The sequence below is a fragment of the Echiichthys vipera genome (genome assembly GCF_963691815.1).
Source record: "Echiichthys vipera genome assembly, chromosome: 9".
Lineage (NCBI taxonomy): Eukaryota > Metazoa > Chordata > Actinopteri > Perciformes > Trachinidae > Echiichthys > Echiichthys vipera.
This window is the reverse complement of record NC_139834.1, coordinates 16,208,057-16,231,517: the sequence shown is the minus strand read 5'-3', so window position 1 is coordinate 16,231,517 and position 23,461 is coordinate 16,208,057. Positions and strand designations below refer to the sequence as shown.

The 23,461-nt window shown below is 38.7% G+C and overlaps 1 protein-coding gene across 1 annotated transcript; it reads right to left on the bottom strand.

Moving 5' to 3' along the window:
• Window positions 1–765: 765 nt before the first annotated feature.
• Window positions 766–17,644, bottom strand: tead3a (TEA domain family member 3 a). Its single transcript, XM_083919789.1, has 14 exons — window positions 17,483–17,644; window positions 12,854–13,096; window positions 7,148–7,212; window positions 6,876–6,938; window positions 6,711–6,773; window positions 5,641–5,652; window positions 5,123–5,233; window positions 4,906–4,949; window positions 4,732–4,793; window positions 4,512–4,645; window positions 4,226–4,396; window positions 3,120–3,260; window positions 2,860–3,012; window positions 766–2,508 (listed from the first exon to the last, which is right to left on the bottom strand). Exons 2-14 carry the CDS (start codon window positions 12,858–12,860, stop codon window positions 2,395–2,397), a joined length of 1,140 nt encoding a protein of 379 aa, XP_083775915.1. The 5' UTR covers window positions 12,861–13,096; window positions 17,483–17,644; the 3' UTR covers window positions 766–2,394.
• Window positions 17,645–23,461: the final 5,817 nt, after the last annotated feature.

The window sequence follows — 23,461 nt, the reverse complement described above, 5'->3', positions numbered from 1 at the left end:
TCTGGACAGACGAGATAGCAAAAGCTTTGTTGATAAATGTCAAACTTTGCCCCAGAGGAGCAGTATTTCTTGCGTATCTGTATAGTAGAGGCCTACCTATCATTTGAACGTCCCTTAATGTTTTACATCACTATCTCTTTCCCTTCAATGGTTCACATATTGTATTAAAGAAGCATACAGGATAGCCTTCACAAAACACCAAGAAATTAATATGGATAATTTATAGTAACAAAAATGTGTACTTTTCTTTTCTTCAACAGAGTCATAATTATCTTTAATAGCTTTTTTGATTTAATGATACGCACCAGGATTTGTACACAGGGGAGTTGTCTAAACCTTATGCCAATGCTATTATGTAACTGTGAAGGGGAGCCATGGTAGTTCTCACCCAAACAAAAGCGCACACCGATTGGGTTACTATGGAGAAGGTAAAGCTTAATCCTACACGACAGTGCTACAGATACACACGCCTCTCATGAACCACCCTCAGACTGGGTGGTCTGTAAAATTGGGGTGACAGCACCATCTAGCAGGCCTAATGAGAATTGCAACCTGTGGTTTCAGAAAACACAAATTGCATCAGGGGCTACAGCTTCTCAAACACTGAACCCGTTACAAAAGCTTTGTAAACTGAATAAAAGTTGTGATTTCTTTTCCTACACTTTAACTCAATACTACGAATACGACCAAACATTCAATGCCAACTTTTATTACTTGACAGTTTGATACTCCAGTCTATGACACATATGGGATTTCACAGAGGGTATTAACAGTTAAAAAGGTAGATAATATTTAGATGAGGTTACATAGGTGAGGTTGTGAAGTGTTAATATGAAGACTCTAAAATCTACATGATTCTGCAAACACCATGTTTATTGGTACAGCATAAAGGCACAGATTTAATTCACTGAGTAGACTTGACCAAGGAGTGATAAAGCACAGCCAACCAGAGTACTCTGATGGGGAAAATAAAAGAATAAAGGCTGACCACACCGTGAATATGGTTATTCAAAACTGAACCAGTCGGCTTTAACTTTCACGATCGAGACAAATCATTGTCACCTTCCACATGGTTATAGATAATCCTGCCAGGAAAGGGCATAATAGAGTCAGATAACACTTATAATATTAAAAAATGCTGGTAGCAATGTGTACCAGTAACCAAAAAACATTACATAGAACAAAGGAAAAAAGGTGTAAGCTGGATAATTGGTTAGTGTTAGCAGACAAAAATCTACCCCAGTGCACAGTGGGTGACCATAGTGTGGTCTGTACCATACATCATTTTGCATACATTGAAAAAGATACAACCAAAACACCCATCATTTCTGATGATTATAGTATAACACTTCTAACTGTGCTGGTAAAATACAAAAAAGATAGTTCATCTTTACAAAAATGAGTCTATTTACCTTATTTTGGCTTATAAACAGTACCATTACAAGTGTAGTGTACACGTCCTATACATCAGTGCTCCTCAGGTTAAGGCTTTATGAACCAAAGCACATTCTTATCCGAACTCACGTGGAGGTAGAAATACTGCAGTGAGCCCACACAGTCAGAGTAAAAACAGTATGGTGTACATGAACAGTAAAAGATCATTCTTTCATTCAAAAATGCTGCTCACACCAAATTGTGTAAGAAATCTGAAACTGTTTGTCAACTTTTTTGTTTCCAAATATTAGTGAGCCAAATTTGAACACCACCTTGACATTTGATCAAAAGATCTTCCTCTCCACACACCTTTAAACAGCAAATACATCTTAAAGGATGGCTCTTTACACTTTGACAATATGTTTCAAATATAAATATGACTTTCATCTCTTTACATGTAGTGTATTGCATTCTGGGGAAAAGGCACGCTCATACTTTCTGTCACATGATCCTAAAAGTTTAGATTAAACTTTGAGTTTGTGGTTCCTTACTAAGCAATGATAGAGGATACACCATTACAGGCTCATTCAATTCCTACACTACAAACTGTAGAAGTTAAAGTCATTATGGAACCGTGATATTTGAAGTCTGACTATGAAAGATGTGCACACTCAGTTTCACAAGACGAGTCATTTATGTGACTGAAAAATTCAATTGGATAACATCACAGCACTCACTGATAAATATGCCACATTTTGGTCGAAGTCTGTAAAAATTATTTTCACTTTAGTGTTTTAAATCACTGGATGTTAAGAAATGTGTGCATACATATTTTCAGAGATGGTATTTCATTAAAAAAACAACGGGTGTGACCACAGTGTGACTGTTGGTCTGTTAAAACAAGTGTGTGTGTGTGTTGAGAGTAGAGGAGTAGGGAGTCTGTGTGTTTGAGCTGGAAATAGTTTTTATGCTGTATGTATCAAAAAGTCTGAAGAGTCTCTGCATGCACGCAACGTGCTGCTAGTCGTTAACTAGTCGATAAACATGGTACTGTGCTCCGTGTTCACTAGTGGACACCTCGAACACAAAGGCAATGCACAGGAGAGTCTCCTGAGTTTCTCGGTTGGACACCACCTAGTTAAGAAAAAGAGGAAAACATTGTGTGGTTCAGGATTCAATAAGAAAGCGTACAGCGTAACACGCACGCACACGCACACACACACACACACACACACACACACACACACACACACACACACACACACACACACACACACACACACACACACACACACACACACACACACACACACACACACACACACACACACACACACACACACACACACACACACACACACACACACACACACACACACACACACACACACACACACACACACACACACACACACACACACACACACACACACACACACACACACACACACACACACACACACACACACACACACACACACACACCTGTAGGATGGTGAAGTTCTCCAGTACACTGTTCATCATGTATTTCTCTGGCAGGTGTTTGAGCTTGTGGATAAAGTTGATCATATATTCACACATGGGAGAACGATGGATGCGGAACACATACTTTCCCCCTTCCATGTGTGCATATTCTGTCTGGATGGGAGGAATCCACACATCACAATTAAACGTTTAAATGTTCATATGTTTTGACATTAATCCTTTATGTGCATTTTCAAGAAAAAGGGGATTAATCCTCTTACCTCAACCTTCTCGACCACCTGTTTGCCAAAGGAGCAGACCTTTGTTGAGACACTGATGGTGATGTTTTCTGTTCCACTGTACTGGCTGCTCACACCGTAGAACACACCAGATCCCTCCTCAATGTCACTGCTCAGGTCCGCCTGAAGCAAGCACACAAAAAGATGGACTGAGAGACAGAAAGCCAATACCCAAGACAGATAGGACTAAATCTATTTGATTCAGGAAGGAAATACATTCAACATGGTTGGATACAAACAACGAGTTTTGGGGAGTATGTCTGAACGTAAACATAACTTTTGATGGTACACTAGAAAGCTCCATAGGGCATCTTTAAACGAAATACTGCTCAATTTTTTGCACTCCAAAGATGTCGACATCCTTGCTCGACATGACTGTGTTAAAGAGGCTGTAGCAGGGTATGTTTTGAAGCTACAGTGAAGATATTGTTATCATATGACAGAAGACAACCTGAGGAATCCCTTACCACCATGTAATGCTAACTTATTGGGAATGGTGGTAAATAACGCTTGAAAGTCAGGTTAAATTTGGCGATGGACAAACAAGCATAACCATTTTCAAAGGGGTTCCTTGACCTCTGTTTTCAAGGTCTCTGATTGAAAATGGGTTCTATGGGTACCCACGAGTATCCCCTTTACAGGAATGCTTACTTTACTTTAACCCCATGCCGTTTGGAGCAAAATCTATGAGGTGTGGATTTGCATGCAGTATAAAGTTATTTTTGTTTATTCTAAAATGGTCTATTTTAATATCTCTCCATACTGGGGTCCTTAAACAGTCTTGGAATTGCATGAATTGGGTCTGACTGGAAAGTCGCGATTCTTGTTGATTCAGTGAGCCCAATTGTATTCATGTATTCAAAGATGAAAATTGGTCTATGGTAGGGAGGAGTGGAGTGGAAGAGGTTAACAAAGCAACTGCCTGTGCATCACATTGGCTTTGCTTCCCCTGTGTGGTGCAGCAGGTTATTACCTCAGCGTTGTGCAATGTATAACACAAATCATCTCCTGATTTCTTGTGATTACGGTTCTTGTGGTTATAAAAAAAAAAAAATCTAGGGTTGAGAACACAGGTTTTTTGTACTGACCCAGAACTTGACGAGGAAGAATGCGTTGTGCGGCCCTTTTTCGTACAGCTCCTTCAAGCCTCCTTTCTTCTCAGAGAACTTGTCGTAAATCTGCCTCACATCTATGGACTCCAAAACAGGGTCATTGTAGCCCGGATTTGATGGGCCAATGAGTACGAAAAGGTGTTTATACTGTAGGGTAGGAAGGAGAAGTAATAAGAAAAAAGAGGGAGTTAGTTGGTTTTGGTGGTAAGAAAAAAAAAAAAAGGTATATTGTTGTATTGCATGAATGTCTGGATGGCTGTACCGTCTCCCGGTCTCTCTGGATCTCCATAAAAGCAGAGTACTCCAGGAGCCGTAGTTTTGCTGAGGCGATGGTTCTGTCCTGCCATACAGGAGCTGCTATAGCTGCAGGGCGTGGGGGAGGCAGGGGCTCATAGCCTGTCAAACATTTAAACCATGAAATTACATACTGTACAATAATTATTGCTATTTACTCAAATTAGTGAGTTTGTGTTCACACTTACTGATAGGAGCAGGGACTGGGGCTGGTAGTGTAGTGTATGGTGGCTGTGCAAAGGGCTTGATGCTGCAAAAAGGTAGAGTAGGAACCCCAAAATTGAGCAACAGTAGCAGCTTAAGCATAAGACTTTCTCCAATTCTAAACCAACAAAATCGACTATTCTGCCAGTGATACTTACTCCTGAGAATGTCCAGGCTGTCCTGGCATAGGGCCGGGCCAAAACTAAATAAAGGGAAATGGGGCAGATAGCATTACTTTAACCCAGAAGGTAGAAAAGTACAGATACAGTTGTATGTGTGTGTGTGTGTGTGTGTATATAATTGTGTGTGTGTGTGTGTGTGTGTGTGTGTGTGTGTGTGTGTGTGTGTGTGTGTGTGTGTGTGTGTGTGTCTCACTCTGACTGGTGGAGGGAACGGAGTCTGTGGTTTCATTACACTAGCAGACACAATCTGAGCTGATGAGAGGTTGGCCACTGTCTGCAGTGCCTTGTCTTTTGATACCTGGTCCTGAATGAGAAAGAAAAAGTAATACACAATGATAATGCTTCATCTAGAAAATCTAGTGAAATTTAGGTTTCAAAGTAAGCCAACCTTCAAGGCCAGTTTAAACAGCAAGCCAGCCAACATATTATACAGTACTTGAGCATGATGCAGTAACTATGAGGGAAGACAGGACAGAGAGCAAAGCAGATATAGGAGGATGCCAAAGCAGGAGGCGCACCAAAGCTAGCAGGCTAGGAGAGCTAACTGGAGCCATCACCAGCATTTAACTAAAGCCACTAAAAACAAAAGAGTAATGAGAAGGATTTTTGGGTCTAGCGGTTGAACTGCATTGTGGACTAGCAGTTATGTGATGCCAACCACAAAGCACAAAGCCTGAAGCAGAAGATTGTAGTTGTATAGCCAAAACTTACCAAGTTCATGGCCTATGGCAAAGAAGACACGTTATTAATTAACTTCAGTACATTCAAAATAACAGCAGATCACAGAGTCACTATGAGGCAATGAGGAACACCTTCCCCCAGTACAAACACTTTCAAAATGACTACACACCTAACCTACATTGTCAAACACACTTCATGCTAAGTCTTACATTGACAGGTCAAGCGACATCCTATTAATCTGTGCTGTCTTAAAGCTGAGTGCTGACGTTTGAACACATCTGAACAAGCGCTCCAAAATGTGTATTAGAGTGCAACAAGTTATATGTGTTCTGGTGCAAAATGAAGTCACAAAGAACCGTTATTACAGTGCATGGTAAAACCACAAGAAAACTGAAAAGATATAAAGGACTGAGGGAAATGTCTTAGAGCGAGAACGTGGAGATCAGAAGTGATTTAAAAGAGAAAAACAAAATTTGTCATATGTGCTTGAGGGGGCACATTAAAAACTCCCTGCATATTTGTGTGTGTGCAAGCATTAATGTTCATTACTACAGCCATGCACATGCTTAGGTCCACCTACTGAATCTAATGAAAATATCTGTCCACAGCCACAAGCATCTGGAACTAAGTTAACAGATCAACATTACTGCCATGCATTAAACAAAAACCTCTTTCCCAAATAGTATGTATATACTGTACACTAATGCATTAAAAAGAAAATCTGACTTTTGCACTGAGTAACGCCAGACATTATTTTGGAAATATAACGCGTTTGCAAAGCCTGAGCCTGCCACATCACGTTCCCATGGCCATTATCTAACGCTATCTAAGTGCCCTAATGATGATCATGCATTTAACTACTTGTGAACTAGATTTATACTTCTCCAACAAGGTGTTCCAGTGGTTCTGCCTTAGGTTCCTATCCTGGTATCGCCACAACACTAAATTGATGTCATGCTTTATCATTTTAAAAAATAATCTGCCATAAACTCTGAAGAAGCCATCTATGGTGATTTAATGTTAATGTTTAATATTAGGTTGGATTAAGGCCACATGCAGAGCGAAGCAGCTGGCATGGTAAAGTCAGTGAGCGTGTGTACCTTGAGCTTAGACTGAATGTCACGAGACTTTCTCTTGGCCAAGACCTGCAGGTGACTAGAGACCTGACGAAAGACAGGACGAAGGACAGAGGATGGGAGGAAAAAGGAAAAGAAGAGGGGATGTGACTACAGAGGGAAGGGAGAGTGGATTCGGTGGGCACCCACCTTAATGCTGGTCTGGTATTCTCGTACCCTCTTACGTGCCAGAACCTGAATGTGACTAGACACCTATGAAGCCAGGGTTACCCCATGAAAAAACACACATTCACAGGGTGATTTTGCCATTTTAAATAGCCGTGGTCCATTAATAATCAATTTAACAAGATGAATGGGTAAATGAAAATGAAATACAACAAATACTCAGGACATATGAGCTGCAAATCATATTACATAAAGCACATGTAAATACTGTAGTCTTAAATAACACCTGTGCTTACCTGTTTGCGTGTGCGCGTCTTTCCTGTTCGCAGCTTGATATAGCGAGCTATAAGCTCATTTCGACCTAAAATTGAGAAAGTAATTTAATCAGAATAGAGCCCATAGACACACCAAAACATCTTCTACCATCATAAAACCTAAGTTACACGTAATACAATGTTTTGCTATGATGTCAGTAAGCAAAACACAGATTTACCGCATGCTAAAAGCTGCAGGGAACTGTGACTAATTTTAATAAGTCAGCCAAATTAGTTTACATATACATTGTATACTGGGTGAGTAAGTAGGAGTTCAACATTTTCCTCAAGATCAAAGAAGAAAAATTCCCCTTTTTTGGCATAAATTGTCTCCAAACCAGTCTTGAGGCATGTAGGGCCCTCTATTCATTTATAATCTAAAAATGGCCAGAATCTGAGGTGTTAAAACCAAATTAGGCAATCTAGTTTTTGTTTGTGTCATTCAAAAACAGGCTTGCATGTATTTAATTACACCACTCTAACCGCTGGTGCAACCAATCTCATTTGTTCACTGAAATAAATATGAACCTAGAATGCAATGATGACAGTAAGCCATGCAGTCTGTATTTTAGTTTGTATCTTACAACATAAATCTTCTGTACAATCAGAACACATCTGCTCAGACCCCGAGTCCATCATTCGTTTTTCAGCCTAGCCTCACAGTGACATTAGGGATTTTAACTAGTCAAATGTATGTTTAGGTTGTACTGAAATCGCTGCGCAATCTTTGGTTCAAGGCAAAAGATGATTAAAACAGACTTGGAAACTTTTTTCCATCACATTTGAAAGTAAGCCAGCATAATATGAAAGATGAATGCGATTGAACTTCCAGTAAGTTGATGGTGCAGCTACTGCATTCCCCCCAACAAGCTTTGATTTTATGTGGTTGTATGATATTCTCATTAAGGCTAGCTTGTGTTCATTTTGAGTCAGATTTGGCCTTGCTAGTTGCCAGATGGACAAGTGGTGGGAATGGAGGGAAAAAGAGAGGTCATCATGTAGTTAACAGACTTCCAAAATGTGGTCACTACAGACTGCATGGTCAGCGCTTTCTTTCTCTGCCTCCCCCAGCTCCAACCCACACCTGATGATCTGCTTGTCTTTAATCGTAACTTGTGAGCAACTTACTATTCATCCTGCTGCAGATGTCAGAATTAGAGAGAGGCTAAAGATAAAGGTGACCAAATGAAGCCTTACAGACTGATTCCACATCTTCAATCACACAAGTACGAACATCACCGGCATTACCATCATTCCTTCTGGGAAGTGGCTCGATGCTGTAGGGACTTAGGAACCATCAGACTGAGTCACATCAGCTCTGTGGACTTACCAGAACACTGAATTCCCCAAATCAACAGACGGGTCTGACTCAGACCCAGCAGTCTGCGCCAATTCCCCAAACAGGACATGTGAGCTTTCCTGCAGCCTACCACCACTCCACATAAGGCCAAACACTTTTTCAAGTCAACTCATGTTCCATTTGTTTTAATGTGTTTGTGATTTATACATCGACATGAGAAAAGTAGGCACATTAGGGGATCAGTTGGAAACATGTTTATGGATTGCAAGATAAAGTTCCTTTGCAAGTAACTATGCTTGTTCAAAAAATAAGCAACTTCATGAAGTTATTTTTCCATTTATCCCCTCATCTGCTTTTTAATTTTTTTACCCATTTGCTTCCTACCTGAATCAGGATGAGATTTTGCTTTTAAAAAAAAGTGATTAAGAGTGGCACAGATCCAAACAAAACAAGCTTTATTTTGTTATTATTTTAATAGGGTTACACAGTTAGAAATAGCTGGAAATGACTGCCAATATAGCACGATCTGCAAGGCGTCTTAGAAATATCAAGCGTACAGTTTTCACTTTGGACCAGTGGAGTCTGGCCCTCTCACAGCAAGGTGTGAAGAGGCCCTGCCAAATATGTATTTGACAATCTGCATCAGACTGTCTTTGAGCCAACTTGAGTTCATCCCATCTGTGAATGAGCACCTGACCCAAAGATTTTCAACCACATCCCAAAACAGATTTGATTTAGTAAGCCTTGGGCTTTGTTCACAAAAGGCCTGTATTTATCAAAGTGCGAGAAGTAGATTATGAACTTCAGTCAACTTTTACTCCCATCACAAAATTAAGAATGAAAGCAATTTATCACATTTCTTGTGTGTGTTTTGGAGGACTTTTACAAAAATAAATCATTGTCTATTTTAGCTAAAGCAATATAAATCATTAATGTTGACTTTTTGTGTTTGTTTCAAGTACAAGTACAGTAATTTTACCCCAACTTAAATATTTAAATATTCTAAACTAGCTATTTTATATGTTAAATTATAGTATATAATTTCCCTTAGGGCGGCGGTGTGGCGGTCAAAGCAAGAGGGTTCCTGGTTCGACTCTAAATTGCCCGTAGGTGTGAGTGTGAATGATTGTCTGTCTCTGTTTGTCTATGTGCCCTAAAAATATTACTCAGTAAAATGTACGGTTTTTAAAAAAGAATTAACAATATGGCAGATGCTACTCTTTGCTTAATAAATGTCTTATTCTCCACAGAACACTCCCAAATTGTCTGTCTTTGAAGAATAAATAAAAGCTCATTTTGCCAAAGCTGGACACAACGTCAAGTACAACACCAACAATATCATAATTAAAACAAGCAGCCTGGTTATCTGTGTTACCCTGGGAATGGAAGAGCAAATGATCTGTCTGCTGATCCTAATTTGGGAATACATGCCTGACACCATAATCCAGGGTGACATCATGGTAATTACATATGACTGAGAGCACAGAGACTTGAGCTCAAATACGACTGGCTTAGTTTAGTGGAGGGGAACATACTCAAATGCATTGAGGTAAAATGTATATTTTAATACAAGACTAAGCATTCTGGATTGTGCATATTATACAGTTCCTTATTCTTTCCCCGTTTTAACAGCTACACTAAGTGATCCAATTTTGTGAACATGACTGTTCCTATTGAGTGAATGAGCACCAAATGCTTCTAAATGCATGATATCCATACTTATCCACTTGAGCTACTTTCAGACAAGATGCACTATTAATCAGCCAATTTAGGACATTTCCTACACTGCTCAAGTTTGAATAAAAGCAGACACACTACAAGTTGGCGCATACAAGATTAATAAGTACATAATTGTGGCGTTTAGAGTAAGAAATGATTTTAGCCAGAAAAAGCAGTCCAGGAGGAAATTTGGACAATGTATTGAATTAAGTATTAGATGAATTTGGGCTGCCCCGACCAATGATTTTCTTGGCCGACCAGTGGTTGTTATTTAGAGGAATTAGTGGAAGAATCGACACCCTTGTGTCATTATTTAACAAGTGCCACAGCCACGCTCGAAATCTGCCATCTCTTAATAACACCGGCAAATTATTTCAGATTCTAATTCTGAATGTGTCAGAAAAAAATCAGCAAGGAGACTGTCGGAACATCAGCGGGTAGCTAGGCGATGCTAACTTCACTGACATGTTAAAGTGGTAGGTCATGTTTGTCGTGGATGAGTGATACTTTTTCTTGCACAGCTTGCATTTGACCTTCTTGGGGGCTATCCGTGTTCTTTTCAAAGTGATCCCATATTTTAGACGTCTTTGCCGACATGATTAGCTATTAATTAAAAACAAATTAAAAAAAAACAAAACACTCAGTGAGTGAGGGTCACGACTTTCTTTATCTTGCCCTTCACATTAAAAGCCCTCCAGCCTTTTAGGCCCAATACTAGCCACCAGTCACATAGACTTTCACTTAATTTTGACAAGACAGGGCTCCAAGTGTTTTTTTTTTTCTTGCGACCAATCGACCAGTGAAATTTTGGTCCAGTGCTTGGTCCACTATTTGGGGGCAGCCCTAAAATGAATATAAAGCCATCTATGCATGAGATCAGGCATGGTGCCTGAGAACTTTAAAGCCTGCATTGATAGTATGCAGTAATTATGCTTAAAATTGCTATAGTTTGTACTCCCCTTCCCATTTTGAACCAAAGACTGACATTATGAAAATATCAAACCATAGTGGAACAAGTGAAGTAGTTTTATTTCTACACCCCGTTTTGGAATTTTAATTTTATTTTGTCTAAAATGAATAGATATTTCTTGTATATAGTTAGAAAGTTTCACAGCTGAAAACAAAGTGACTCAAAAGTTTGGAGCTTGTTTGAAAATAAGAAACCACAAGTTTGATGCGAGCATTAAGTTCAGTGTCCAACGTGTGAATGTGTACCAGTGGGACGATTCTTGTTTATTCAGAAGGAAGTGGGAGTGGTCAACACAGCGAGCGCACACTCCCACAAAAGGAGAAAATGCTGCAACATTGAAACAAACATTCCCTTTCTGTCACATAGGATCACATATCTCGTTTTCCTCACAACACACACTCACACATACACAACTGAATGACACAAGCTGCTGCAGGCAGGAATGCCAACCCTCAGCCAAAAAAAAGACTTAAAATGCTTGGAATGTTGGATGCTAGCCAAGGCCTTCAATAAGGTAGGAAGAAACTTCAAACTACATCAAAGCTATACTTGCAGGCAGTGTCCTGGACGGCGCCAATACAAAAAAACACCACAACACTGGTTATGCAGTCCCAGAGACCAATATGAAATAGACTTTAAGCAATTAGTGCCCAGAGCAATCAAGCAACTTCTTCATATGCTAATCTTAACCTGACCTGAAAGCTCAACCTGCTCTAAACTTTGACCCTGTCAGTGCTGAATGCCCTTTGACATCAAAGCTAAATAGCCCTTTTCTAAAATACTTGCAAGCGATTACCTAGGCACAAACTAAGAGGTGTTTACAATAACAATCAATATGCGCATTTCCATTTAGGTAAAATGTGACAACTGGGAAAGTTTGATGGCACGCCCTAATGTCTCCATTACAAAAAAGGTCTCTGACTAGGTTTCGATCGTGCACTTCTTTCTCCAAGTGAAAAAAACAGAGTAGTTGCAGTTTGAATAATCTGGTTGACATCTTGTCTTCCAAGAAACAAAGGTTTTTTTAATCATTCCACTGGATAAAAGTATCTACTCTTTACTTCGCTGGCTTTTAAAAATGCTGCGTGTTGTATCCGCCATATAGCGGGTGTTTTTGTAGTGGAAATGACACTAATGACCCTCTGTGTTCCAAAGGGTTCGCACTGGATCACACCTGGCCTTTCCAGCACTTTTTTGGAAAAGAAACCATATAAGAGATAAAGTTTCAGTTTTATGTTAATTTGTAAAAGTTGAGGCCAATAAAGTGTTTGGCCAATTGGGTAATTTTGGCCACTATACTTAATAGTTATGTTTACTAAACCATTGTCACTGTCTGGCTTGCAGACAGGGACTCCACAACACACATGAACAACAACAACAACAGTTACCTAAACTAATCATTTAGAACTAAAAATATATATTTTTTTTAAATAACAAAAAAATTCTAAATGAATCATCCCTTGTATCACAGCTATAGTTCCAAAATTTACTTAACTTGCGTGTAAACAAAATTTTGTTTCTAATGGTAAGTGCTCTACATGCTGTATATTATCTTACACGTCTCATTCCTTGATGACACTGCAGCAGTGGTTGACATAAATATTGTAATTTAAAAGTCAGTCAGACATGACTATAAACAAATGTGGATAGGTTGGCTGGATGACAATCATTGTTAGGACAGAAATGTTCTAGTCCTCACCATACATCTTCCCCTCGTCTGAAAGTATGATCTTCCTCCTGCCGCACGGAGGGTAGATGGCCAGAGCTTCATGAAAGCTCTGCTCAATGTCTGGACTCCAAACTCCCTCAGGGTCACCGTCCAATCCACGGTCCGCCCCGTCCGCCGCCCCTTCTCCATCGCCACCCTCCTCCTGCGCCCCATCAGGGCTGCCACGGCAACTCCACTCCGACGCAATGATGACGGCTCCTGGCCACAGCACACCTAGAACAGACGGAACAAGACATTTGTAAGATTTCACATACTCTGTTACTTTCAAATGTTCCATTCTCGCATGGCATGGTGTTTACAATAACAGGCAGATTTAATACTCAAAATTAAATATACATTTTTTATAGACAATGGCTCCTTGATTTCACACACATTAAAAAAAAGCAGCCTTCTAATTTAGCCTTTGACCATTTAGTTTGACGGCTGAGATGACAACTGTGGAAGCTAATTGCTAAAACTAAGCTCCAACTCTTTTTAAAACAATAACCCTGTAAAAGGGGTCTTATATGTGCACATGGCTACATATATGATGTATTACTACTGGCAGCCAGTCACAATATTGTAAATATGAAAGAAAAGTATGAGTCAGGGTGCCATTTCCTTCTAACATAACTATGTTTGTCTGCTTAGTTTGTTAAATGTAACACTATCTTGGTTAACTACATCTGTGCTTGTCCTGAATCCAGGTTTAAAGATGGGTGTTTTTCTACAATAAAAAAGCATGAAAAGCATCAAAATGAGCAGAGCAGTATTTGTTTTTATAGCTGATGAATTTAGGCAAAAAGGCATCGCAATCAGCATGAAATTAATGCTGTCATCTCCTGGGTGTTTTGAAAACACAGTGCACTGTTAAATCATCCATTAAAGCAACATATACAAACCATAAAATGTATAGTCTGTGTACAAGGAATGTAAACAAAATCAATTTTTGTGGTACAGAAATTTTCTGTATCTTCAACCCACCAAAGAGCTGGAACTCACCAGCACATACCCCTGCCTACAGTTTTATCTCTTAAAAACACCTTTTCTTTGCTATACACATAAAAATCCTTTGATTGAGCATTAGAGCCTAGCCCTCAAGGTGTCTCACTCTAATGATCCACTGGACAGAGCAGGAGAGAAGAATAGTGCAAAAATAATTTGTTAGCTAATTGATTGCTCACTCCATTAGCCAATGGACAGGCATTATTTTGATTACCACTAAGAAATGACGAGAAAAAAAAAATCAGTTTCTCAAATGTGAGGATTTTCTGATTTCCTTACTCAAGTAGGTATTGAATTTCGATACTTTTAGGCACTGACTGAAAAGCTTCTGTAGTATGGAAAAATGACTTGTTCAATTCCAGGCTTCAATACCAATCTCAGCAGCGTCCGTGAGCCAATAGGCCCCAGCATGCAGCATGAAAGCTCTAATAATGGTGGTGATTGGCTGTCTAAAGTTACATGTCGTGTTTGTAAAATTGGTACCAAACAAGTATTGTCGAACAATACCCAGCCCTGCTTGTGAATTATAGTGAATGAAATTTTTTTTTTTTTTTTAATTGTTGGTCAGACAAACAAAAGGAATTTGAAGATTCTACTTCAGGTTCTGGGAAATTATGATGTTGCTTTTCACTATTTCAGGCATTTTATAAACAAAACAATTAATTGAGAGATATTTGGTGGGTTTATTGATGTGATCATTGCTTGCTGCCCTTTTATGTAAACATGCAAATTATAAAAAGAAAATTCAACAATTATCAATATTAGTTTATTATATCAAATGTTCCTGCCTACAAACATTTCACATAAAGGGAATATAACTGAATCCCAAGTTCTTAGATCGTACATGCTCGCAAACACAAAATCAAACGTGAGTTTTATGAATGAGGTCCAAAAAGAGAGGTTCCGCACTTTGTTTTCCTAATTTCAAAATGCATTGAAATGGATTGACGGAACCAGGATTACATTTGTGGATGTACAGAGAATGGCGACAGATTTCTGGGACTCGGAATGGCTCCACACTTCACCTGGAGCGAGATCAGATTCATCTGAAGTCATTTACAGCCCCCATGAGCACAAGGTGTATTAATAGCCCTGGCATTCGGGGTTAAAGACCCGACAAGCAAAATGGCAAAACATTAAGAGCTCGTAAAATTACAAAGTCACTGGCCAAGGTCAATGGAGACATTACCAGTTGGTCATGCTATTAAGGTTACACCAGTTAGTGATGGCAAGGCCAGAGAGCCATTTTCCTTTAGCCAACCGTCCTGGAGAAACTACTTTCGAGTTTAAAGGCAGTACATGAGCCATATGAACTTCCCAGAAGCCTGCAACGTTAGGCCACATGAGGAAATTACACATTCTTTTGTTATTGTTGAGAATGCTCCAAGTCTCCTCAAACACAGGCGCACATGCAACATGAATGCTGCCTGGTGTGTAATGTTTTCCAGAGTGTGGCTAACATGGTCCCTGCCACAGAAGAACCACAGAGGATCAGTGGTCACAAGAGCTTCCCCTGCTGTGGTGGGCTTATTGGACACACTCTGCACAGGGCCTTCCCACTTTCAATCACTGCTGGCTGGAATGTGCTGTCAGGCCCTGGTGAGATGGTTAGGAAAGAGCAGTGCCTGAAAGAACATTGTGAAATTCAAAGGGACTCGAAAGTTTTCTTGTGTGAGAAGTCAGATCTGATTAACTTAATGTTCCGTTTGAGGTCCTGGAGACCCCCCTGGCATTTTTAACAGTTAAAAAAACCCACTAATTATTGTTTAATTACAGTTTGAGTTAGATAGATTAGATACTGTGCATTTTTTGTCTGTGAATAGATTTTTGGCAAAAAAGGGGAATAGAAATTTGTTCATGCAACATTAAATACCCTCTTATTTGCTGTAATAATAATGCTTTATAGTAATTTCCACATTTAGTTGTAATGGTAATACTTTAATACTTTTCTGGATATAAGGTTTAAGGTCAGAGCAAATCAATTAAAAAGTGGGGAATCTGTGGGACCCCAAACAATGGGTGCAATGGTAAAGCCAACAAAAATAAGTTATAAGTTAGCTTTGATTAAATCACTTCAGTTAACTGAGACATGGTGCAAATGATATGCATTGTTGGCCGTAAATATTATACCACTGTACACGAGTGGCCAATTTTCACTTTAGGTATACCCGCAGAATCCATAGGTAAATTATAATCCAATCCAACACAATAGCTAGCCATAAATTCCACCTTTACAGAGATTATATTCGGCTTTGATTGACACTGTAGGCATTACTGAGATTGTAGTTGGGATGGTGTTGAAAAAACATAGATATATATATATTTGGGTTTACTGATTTGAGGGGGGGAAGAATATTAGACCTTTTAACACATTTTAATATAAATTTGCAGTCCAGTACAACACCATCATCTGCAACATCAGTAATAAGTTGATCCAGCAAAACTGAATATTATCATCTTCATGAATTGAGAATGTGTGGCATAGCTGTTGTATTGATTGTAAGTGTACCTAAAAAAAATTACCACAGTATATATCAAGGGTATATATGATATAAACTATGATTTGCAAAACCGTGCAACTAAGGCATCACAGCCACAGCTTTTTCTTTACCCAGAGCAGTGTGGCAAAGATAGGAAATTAGGCACTGGGGGCATATGCAGCCTTTGGCAGTTTCAATATAACTCCCAGTGGCCAAAAAGGTCAGATGTTTAGGGCAGTGAGGATCCAGTAGAGCATCAGTCTAAATAAAGCTATGAGCTCAACAAACACTGACAAGAGACACATGCACATTACGGGCTGCCTGCCTTCAGCTCCAATGAGAACAGTGACATTATGATTAACCAAAGCTGGATCTCATTATAGTACTTTCACATTTACATGGCCACCTGAGCTAACTACAACTACTAACGTTACTATCCTAATAATACTACGGAGTTCTGTAGGTTTAAGACTGTAAATCAATCAGACTTCAAGCACTTCATGTCAAACCAGAAACTAACAATAGGGTTGCATTTCTCACCAGATTTCTGTTGAACCAGTAAGACTAGTCTCACATGTTGATGACACCTTAACAATAACAAGAAATGAATCCTGTCGGCTAGCATGTTAGCATTAGGGGGAAAAAAACAATCACACTCAACGGTTGGAAGCAGTTTAGCCAACTGTGAGTTGGCAAAAACCACCCAAAAGTATGAAAAGACGACAATGTACCTGGTCCTAGCAAGTTGTTAAAACACTGTACAAAGACTTAACGTATAAGAAGAAGGGTTATTTTCTATATTTCAGTGGATATTTTCACAGACAAAGCGACTGATAACATAGTCGAGCTGGCATGCTAAGTTGGTTAGCTTGCGAGCTAATAATACCTCAACAAACTCCAAACTAAAGTCCGAAAGACACCTAAAAAGTGACCGCAATTACAGCAACGAGAGGCTGGGTGAATAAAAGAGGAACACCCTGCCAAACACGGGAGGCTCTGATTCAGCTAAAGCGGCAGCGGGAAAATGCGAAATATGTGAAATATCCCAAAACTTCCGAGCACACACGAAGCGAAGCAGCTGCCGCGGCATGAAAGTTGCAGCACACAACAAAGAAGTATCTGAGAGCGCACTCACCTCACAATGGCTTTGCTGCCCTGTTGTTACAGCCACACACTCCTCCTCGTGTACTTTTGTTTCTAAAGCGGTTTTGCCGTGTGTGTCGCGAGTATTTCCTCGGTTAAATTAATCGTGTTTGACAGAAAAAGGCGGAATGCCAAGTATGAGTTTGGTATGAAATCAACGCGCGGAGGAAAAACGCACACAGAGGCGTGGCGTCGAAAACACGCGCACACGCAAAAGTTTTGTGGGTCCCACAGGCAAACTCCTCCCCCCATGACACCAGACTCCTGGTTGAAAGAGGAAAAGGGGGGTAGGTGAAAATGTGCATTTTATTGTTCTCTTCCGACAAAATATAGGATATGTACTGCGTCTTTAGAATTTAGGGTGGTTTTATGCTCCTGTAATAGTCACATAAACTCACTCACTGCGATTGTATTCGCCTATTATGTAGGACTAAACATGACCTAAGTCCCAATAAATAAATAAATACAGGAATACATACATCAATGCAGAAATACAGAAATAAATAAATGAATGTTGAAATTAATAAATAAATGCATGAATAAATGGGGCCTTCTTCCTCATTAACTTATGGACATGCCCAAATAAATAAATGTAGGTGAACAAAAATGTAGAAATAAATGTAAATGTATTTATTTTTCTTTATTTTATTATATGCACACATTTATATATGTATATATTCATTTATTCATTTTTTTATGCATTTGTGGATTGTTTTATTTATTTATTTATACATTAATTCATGCATTTATTTATTTTTGTATTTATTTATTTATTTATGTATGCATTTATTTAGTCCTGTATTTATTTATTTATTTATTTATAAATATTTATTAAAGTCACTAAGTACATTTACTCAAGTACTGTACAACTTTGAGGTTCTCGAGTAACTCCATCTTAATCTACTTTGTACTTTATACTCCTACTGCACTACATTTCAGAGCAAATATTGGACTTTTTACTCCACTACATTCCTTTGGCAAGTTTAGTTACTAGTTACTTTACAGATTCAGATTATTTATACGAAATACTATCAACAAATCAAATAACATATTGTTATAGATTGAGCGTCACAGCAATATATAGAGAAAATCGAATAAGCACAACCTTTACCAGCTGCAACATTAAAGTGATATTTACTATATCATAATCTAATATTCTGAAAGGGGCCATTCTGCATAATGCGTACTTTTACTTTTTGTTCTTCAAGTACATTTAGTTGCTAATACTGTTTTACTTTTACATATTGAATTCTGGACTTGTACTTGTAAAAGAGTATTTGTGTGGCATTACTACTTTTACTTTAGGCCAGAGTACTTCTTCGACCGCTGATAGTGTCTCTCTGACTGTGGTAGAAGAAGTACTAAAATAATTAATACAAGCACCATATTGGAAATTATACAGTACAGAAGTAGTACAGAAGCCAAATGATTTCTACTTAAAGTAGAAAAAGTAAAAGTACTAATTATGAAGAAACACTTCTTGAGTGCCTGCTATTGGATATTTTTTCTAAATGTTGTAATAGGTAGCCTACTTTATCCACCACTGTTTACTTATCTTTGTTTTAAAGAGTCACAACTAGAAAGGATTGAGAACTAATGGAGCAGCAAGTGAATCAAGTACCTGACAGTCAGTTGTGAACCACATTTTAATAGAATAAAATAAAAATCTCACCAAGGCTGCTTCACCAATGGGGCCCACTCCGGGCTTACGCTGTGTTGGTTTTTGCTGATAACTGAAAATGTGCAAATAGACGCTACACAAACACAATAGTAAGGGTCTTAGAGTGGGTCTTGCTTTATTACCCAATCTTCTTGAAGATGTGTCAATCTATCTTTAAGCTCTTGATAACTTACATTTTGTGCTCATATCTCTTGCATATTCTAAGATGAATGTGTTTAATCTAATTGCTATGCAGTAAATCTTGCCCATGAGAATTATTATTAGATAATTCCCAGTAAAATGACAAATCCCCAAAAGCTATTTATATTACAGTCGACCGTGATTTTAATATACCAACAGTAATAATACATTGATAATAATATTAACAATAATAATAACAACAATAATACAATATGTAAGCTTTCTTTGTAGAGGGCAACAAACTGACACATCTTAGTATATCGGACCATTATTTTAATAACTCGAGTATAAATTCAGATATATTCATCCTCACATAAGATGAAATATCTAGCAGATTGTATTTTCCATCTTATGCTGTCACATATCAATACTACACAATTCGTAGTGACATGCTGGGACAGTGGGGGGGGGGGGGGGGGGGGGTAACAAAGCTGCTCAGGGATCCAAATAGGCTTGGGTCAGCCCTGGTTAATGATTTACATCACCTACAGTATTACTCTCCCATACTGACAAGGTGAGAGTAATTAGAGGAAAAGGCCCTGCTTATGCAGCTGACACGTAACAGTGATTCTATTGTAAAAGGGGAGTAATGAAATGTCACGAGACTGACGAAGAGACTTAACCCTCTTATTCTCAACATGCCCCTCAACTGCTGACAATAAGCTCCAGTTTAATGGTACAGATTAAATACTGACATCCTGCAGGATCTACACCTATTTCCAACAATTGGAGTCAGGATCAGCAGTCGTCGTATGATGCAGAACGTTATCACCCTAAAATTTCTAAGACTTGCTTGCCCAAACTGCACCTATAAAATGCCCTTATCACCCACTTGACGTCCTATGGACTGATGTTGTTAGTACATATGGCCACTGGAGGGCAGTGTTGCCACACTCATGGGTATTTCAGGGGTCGAGTAGGCCTAAGTAGACATGGGGATTGTTGAAAAAAGTGAATGCCATTTATAGCCATAAACAGCTTTTTACCAGCCCTGATAACAACACTGATATTGTTTTCACCTTGTGTGTGTGTGTGTGTGTGTGTGTGTGTGTGTGTGTGTGTGTGTGTGTGTGTGTGTGTGTGTGTGCGTGTTCCTCACTTCCCTTTGGGACAAAATCAGAGGGCTTGTCTATTTGGGGAAAAAGTTGATTCTTGGGTCTTTTTGTAGGTTAGGTAAGTGTTAAAGTTAGTACGGTAAGGGAAACACAAGCATTAGTTATGGTTAGGTTTAGGGTAGGTCTCAAGGAAATGACTGTAAGTCATTGTAATGTCCCCAAAAGTGACCTAAGTGTGTGTGTGTGTGTGTGTGTGTGTGTGTGTGTGTGTGTGTGTGTGTGTGTGTGTGTGTGCGTGTGTGTGTGTCATCTCTACAAAATTATTGAGGTATTGATTATTTTTCTAGGTGTTTATACATCTGTCTGTCTGTGGCCAGAGTTTGCCACCACGTTGGCATCACAACTCAATATACAGTCATGTAACATTACAGATGTGTACTGTACCAGGAACAAACAAAAGTGATCGATTTAGGCTGATAATAATAATGACAGACTGGCCTCAGTGTCTCTGAGTGAAATACACAGTAGATGACAGATTACCTAACATCAGTTGGATTTCTCTTTGACATGTACAGACTTGTCCTTATCTCAACCTGCCTGAACAAAGCCTTCTCCCTTCTGCAGTGAGTTTATGGCCTCAGTGGAGATCAGGTAGTTAGAGAGGTAGCCCATTTTCTTTGCCAGCTTCTGGTTGGGTGGGGGGATTATTTAATTTCCATCGCAAGAGTGGCTAGGCTGCTCTTCATACTGGAAACAAAGAAGAAGACATTTAGGCTAATGGTCATTCCAGTACTCCCTCCCTTCTTCATTCTTCTTTTCCATTTCTGTGTTGTTGTCATTACACTTTGATCACTAAGTAATGTTGTAATACAATTGAATTATGATTGTCAAAATAGAATATAATAGAATAGAAATACTTTATTGATCCCAAGCTGGGAAATTGCACGCACACGCACATGCACACGCACACGCACACTCACATGCACAAACACACACACACACACACACAGACACACACACACACACACACACACACACACACACGAGAATCTAATTATAACCCAGTACCTCCTGATAAATTACTTAAAAGTATCCTCAAAGAAATCAGTGTCAATGACTGTCACTCCAATGACAGTCGTTGGCATTTGGAGCACAAAGGCTTCCAGTGACCTCATTGGCCCTGCGTACGCCCTCACAAGAGGTTAAATACCTGGATCTCCACACCAGATGTTGGACCAGTCCCAGTCTGGTCAGATGTGTACATGAACTGATGAAGCCCTTTTGGATGAGAGGTGAGACGTCTTCCTAGACAAATAACCAAGTCCGGTTGCTTTTGACTTAGATTTCTTTGGGGAAAACGATGACCTGGACAAATGAGAACATTCACAGGCTACTTAATAGTATGTTTTTTTTGTCTTTAATACCGCACGGACAACTGTTTTCTTCCATCTCTGTGTAATAGTGTGTTTAAAATACAATAAAATAAATACAATGGAACTACTAGTGTTCTTTTTTTCCACATGTATGTTAAGAGAATGGCACATACTTCTACCCAACTATTGCTCAATTATCCTGAGCTGAGACATATAGTTACAGTTGGCATCTTATATCCGAGATATTCAAACAAGTGAGAGGAAGTTAGGAGGAGTAAAAAACAAAAATGTGGTTCCTTCAAGCATTCTCTTTTGCGGCTCACAAAATGCATTTACACAAGTCTGCCGCTAGATGGGGCGCCTCATCTTTAGAGTGAAAACTGCTCAAGATGGTAGTTTTACCAGACAGTGAACTCATTTATCACCTTTTTAATTTTTTTTTTTTTTTTAAATGAGCAGATGTTCTGTTGGAAGCCTTTCATAAACACTATCAGATATGGTCAGCAATGTAATAATTATGGGTCAATATCATATTTATCCATGTAAATAAAAAAACAACTAAACAGACACCGTCACTAAATTGGTTTAAAATGAATTAAACAAATACCTTTCTTCTTAGCTGATACAAACCAGCTATTCAAAAATTCAATTATTTGTGTATAGAAACCTATTTTAGGACTGTTATATTGACTGGTAGAAAGTGCCTTGCCTTAAGTATTTTTTTTTACTTTATTATGTATGTACGATGTAGCCTATTTGATTTTTATTTATTTAATCATGTACCTTGATGTATTGTCCATAGAGCCTTGCCGCTTTGAATATGTCTATAATGTTTTTGGAAAATGCAAATTCAACATTCCTATGAGAATTTGTAATGTAGTGAATTGTTCTAATAAAGTTTTGGAGAAAAAACAAAACACGTTCTGCTAGATCGTTAAACTGTTTAAAACTACTTTAAGCCTTTAGTCTGACTATTGCGGTCCTCTGTGAGCAAAGTTTTGCATTCATGCCAAACAACATATCACGATAATAGATCTAATGTAGATATCCCTTCACCCCTGCAGCTGGTGTGGAGCCTGGTGCTTCTCCAGCAGCAGCGAGCAGAGCGTCTCACCGGAGCAGGTGAGCAGCAGTTTAGCTCGAATGTAGGAATGGACAAAAGTTTATTTTTGCATGGTACGTTTATGTTAAGTTTTGCTTTTTTTAAAAGTGAAATCTTTATTTATTTATTATCTTGCTAAACAAATGCTTCAGATTGAAAGCTAGTGGCTAATACCTTCACATCATATTTAAAGAATATATTTTGGGGGGGGGTTATTATTATATTCTGGTTTTATTTGGATTTGTCAGGACTCTAAAATGATTCAATAAACAGGCCGAGGACTGTATAATAATCAAGTTAATTTATTTATATAGCCCAATATCACTTATCATAAATTAGCATTAAGGGACATTTATTTTCGCCAGACTTGGGATATCCCCAAAGCAATTTCAGTCAAAAGCAACTGGACTTGGTTTCTATATACTTTATATACATTATTATATACTTGGTATAATAATCAAGTCGAGTTGCTTATGACTGAAATTGCTTTGGTGAAAATGATGACCTGGACAAATGAGAACATTCACAGCCCTAGACTTTGGGTAACTAATTAATAAAGTAAATTGTTGTTTTTGTCATT

Excerpts from the sequence above, each read along its gene's own strand:
- tead3a (XM_083919789.1), bottom strand. Across the intron at positions 6,774-6,875 it reads AATACCAGACCAGCATTAAG|GTCTCTAGTCACCTGCAGGT; the intron begins GTGGGTGCCCAC and ends GTCTTTCGTCAG. Across the intron at positions 4,950-5,122 it reads CGTTCCCTCCACCAGTCAGA|TTTTGGCCCGGCCCTATGCC; the intron begins GTGAGACACACA and ends CCCTTTATTTAG.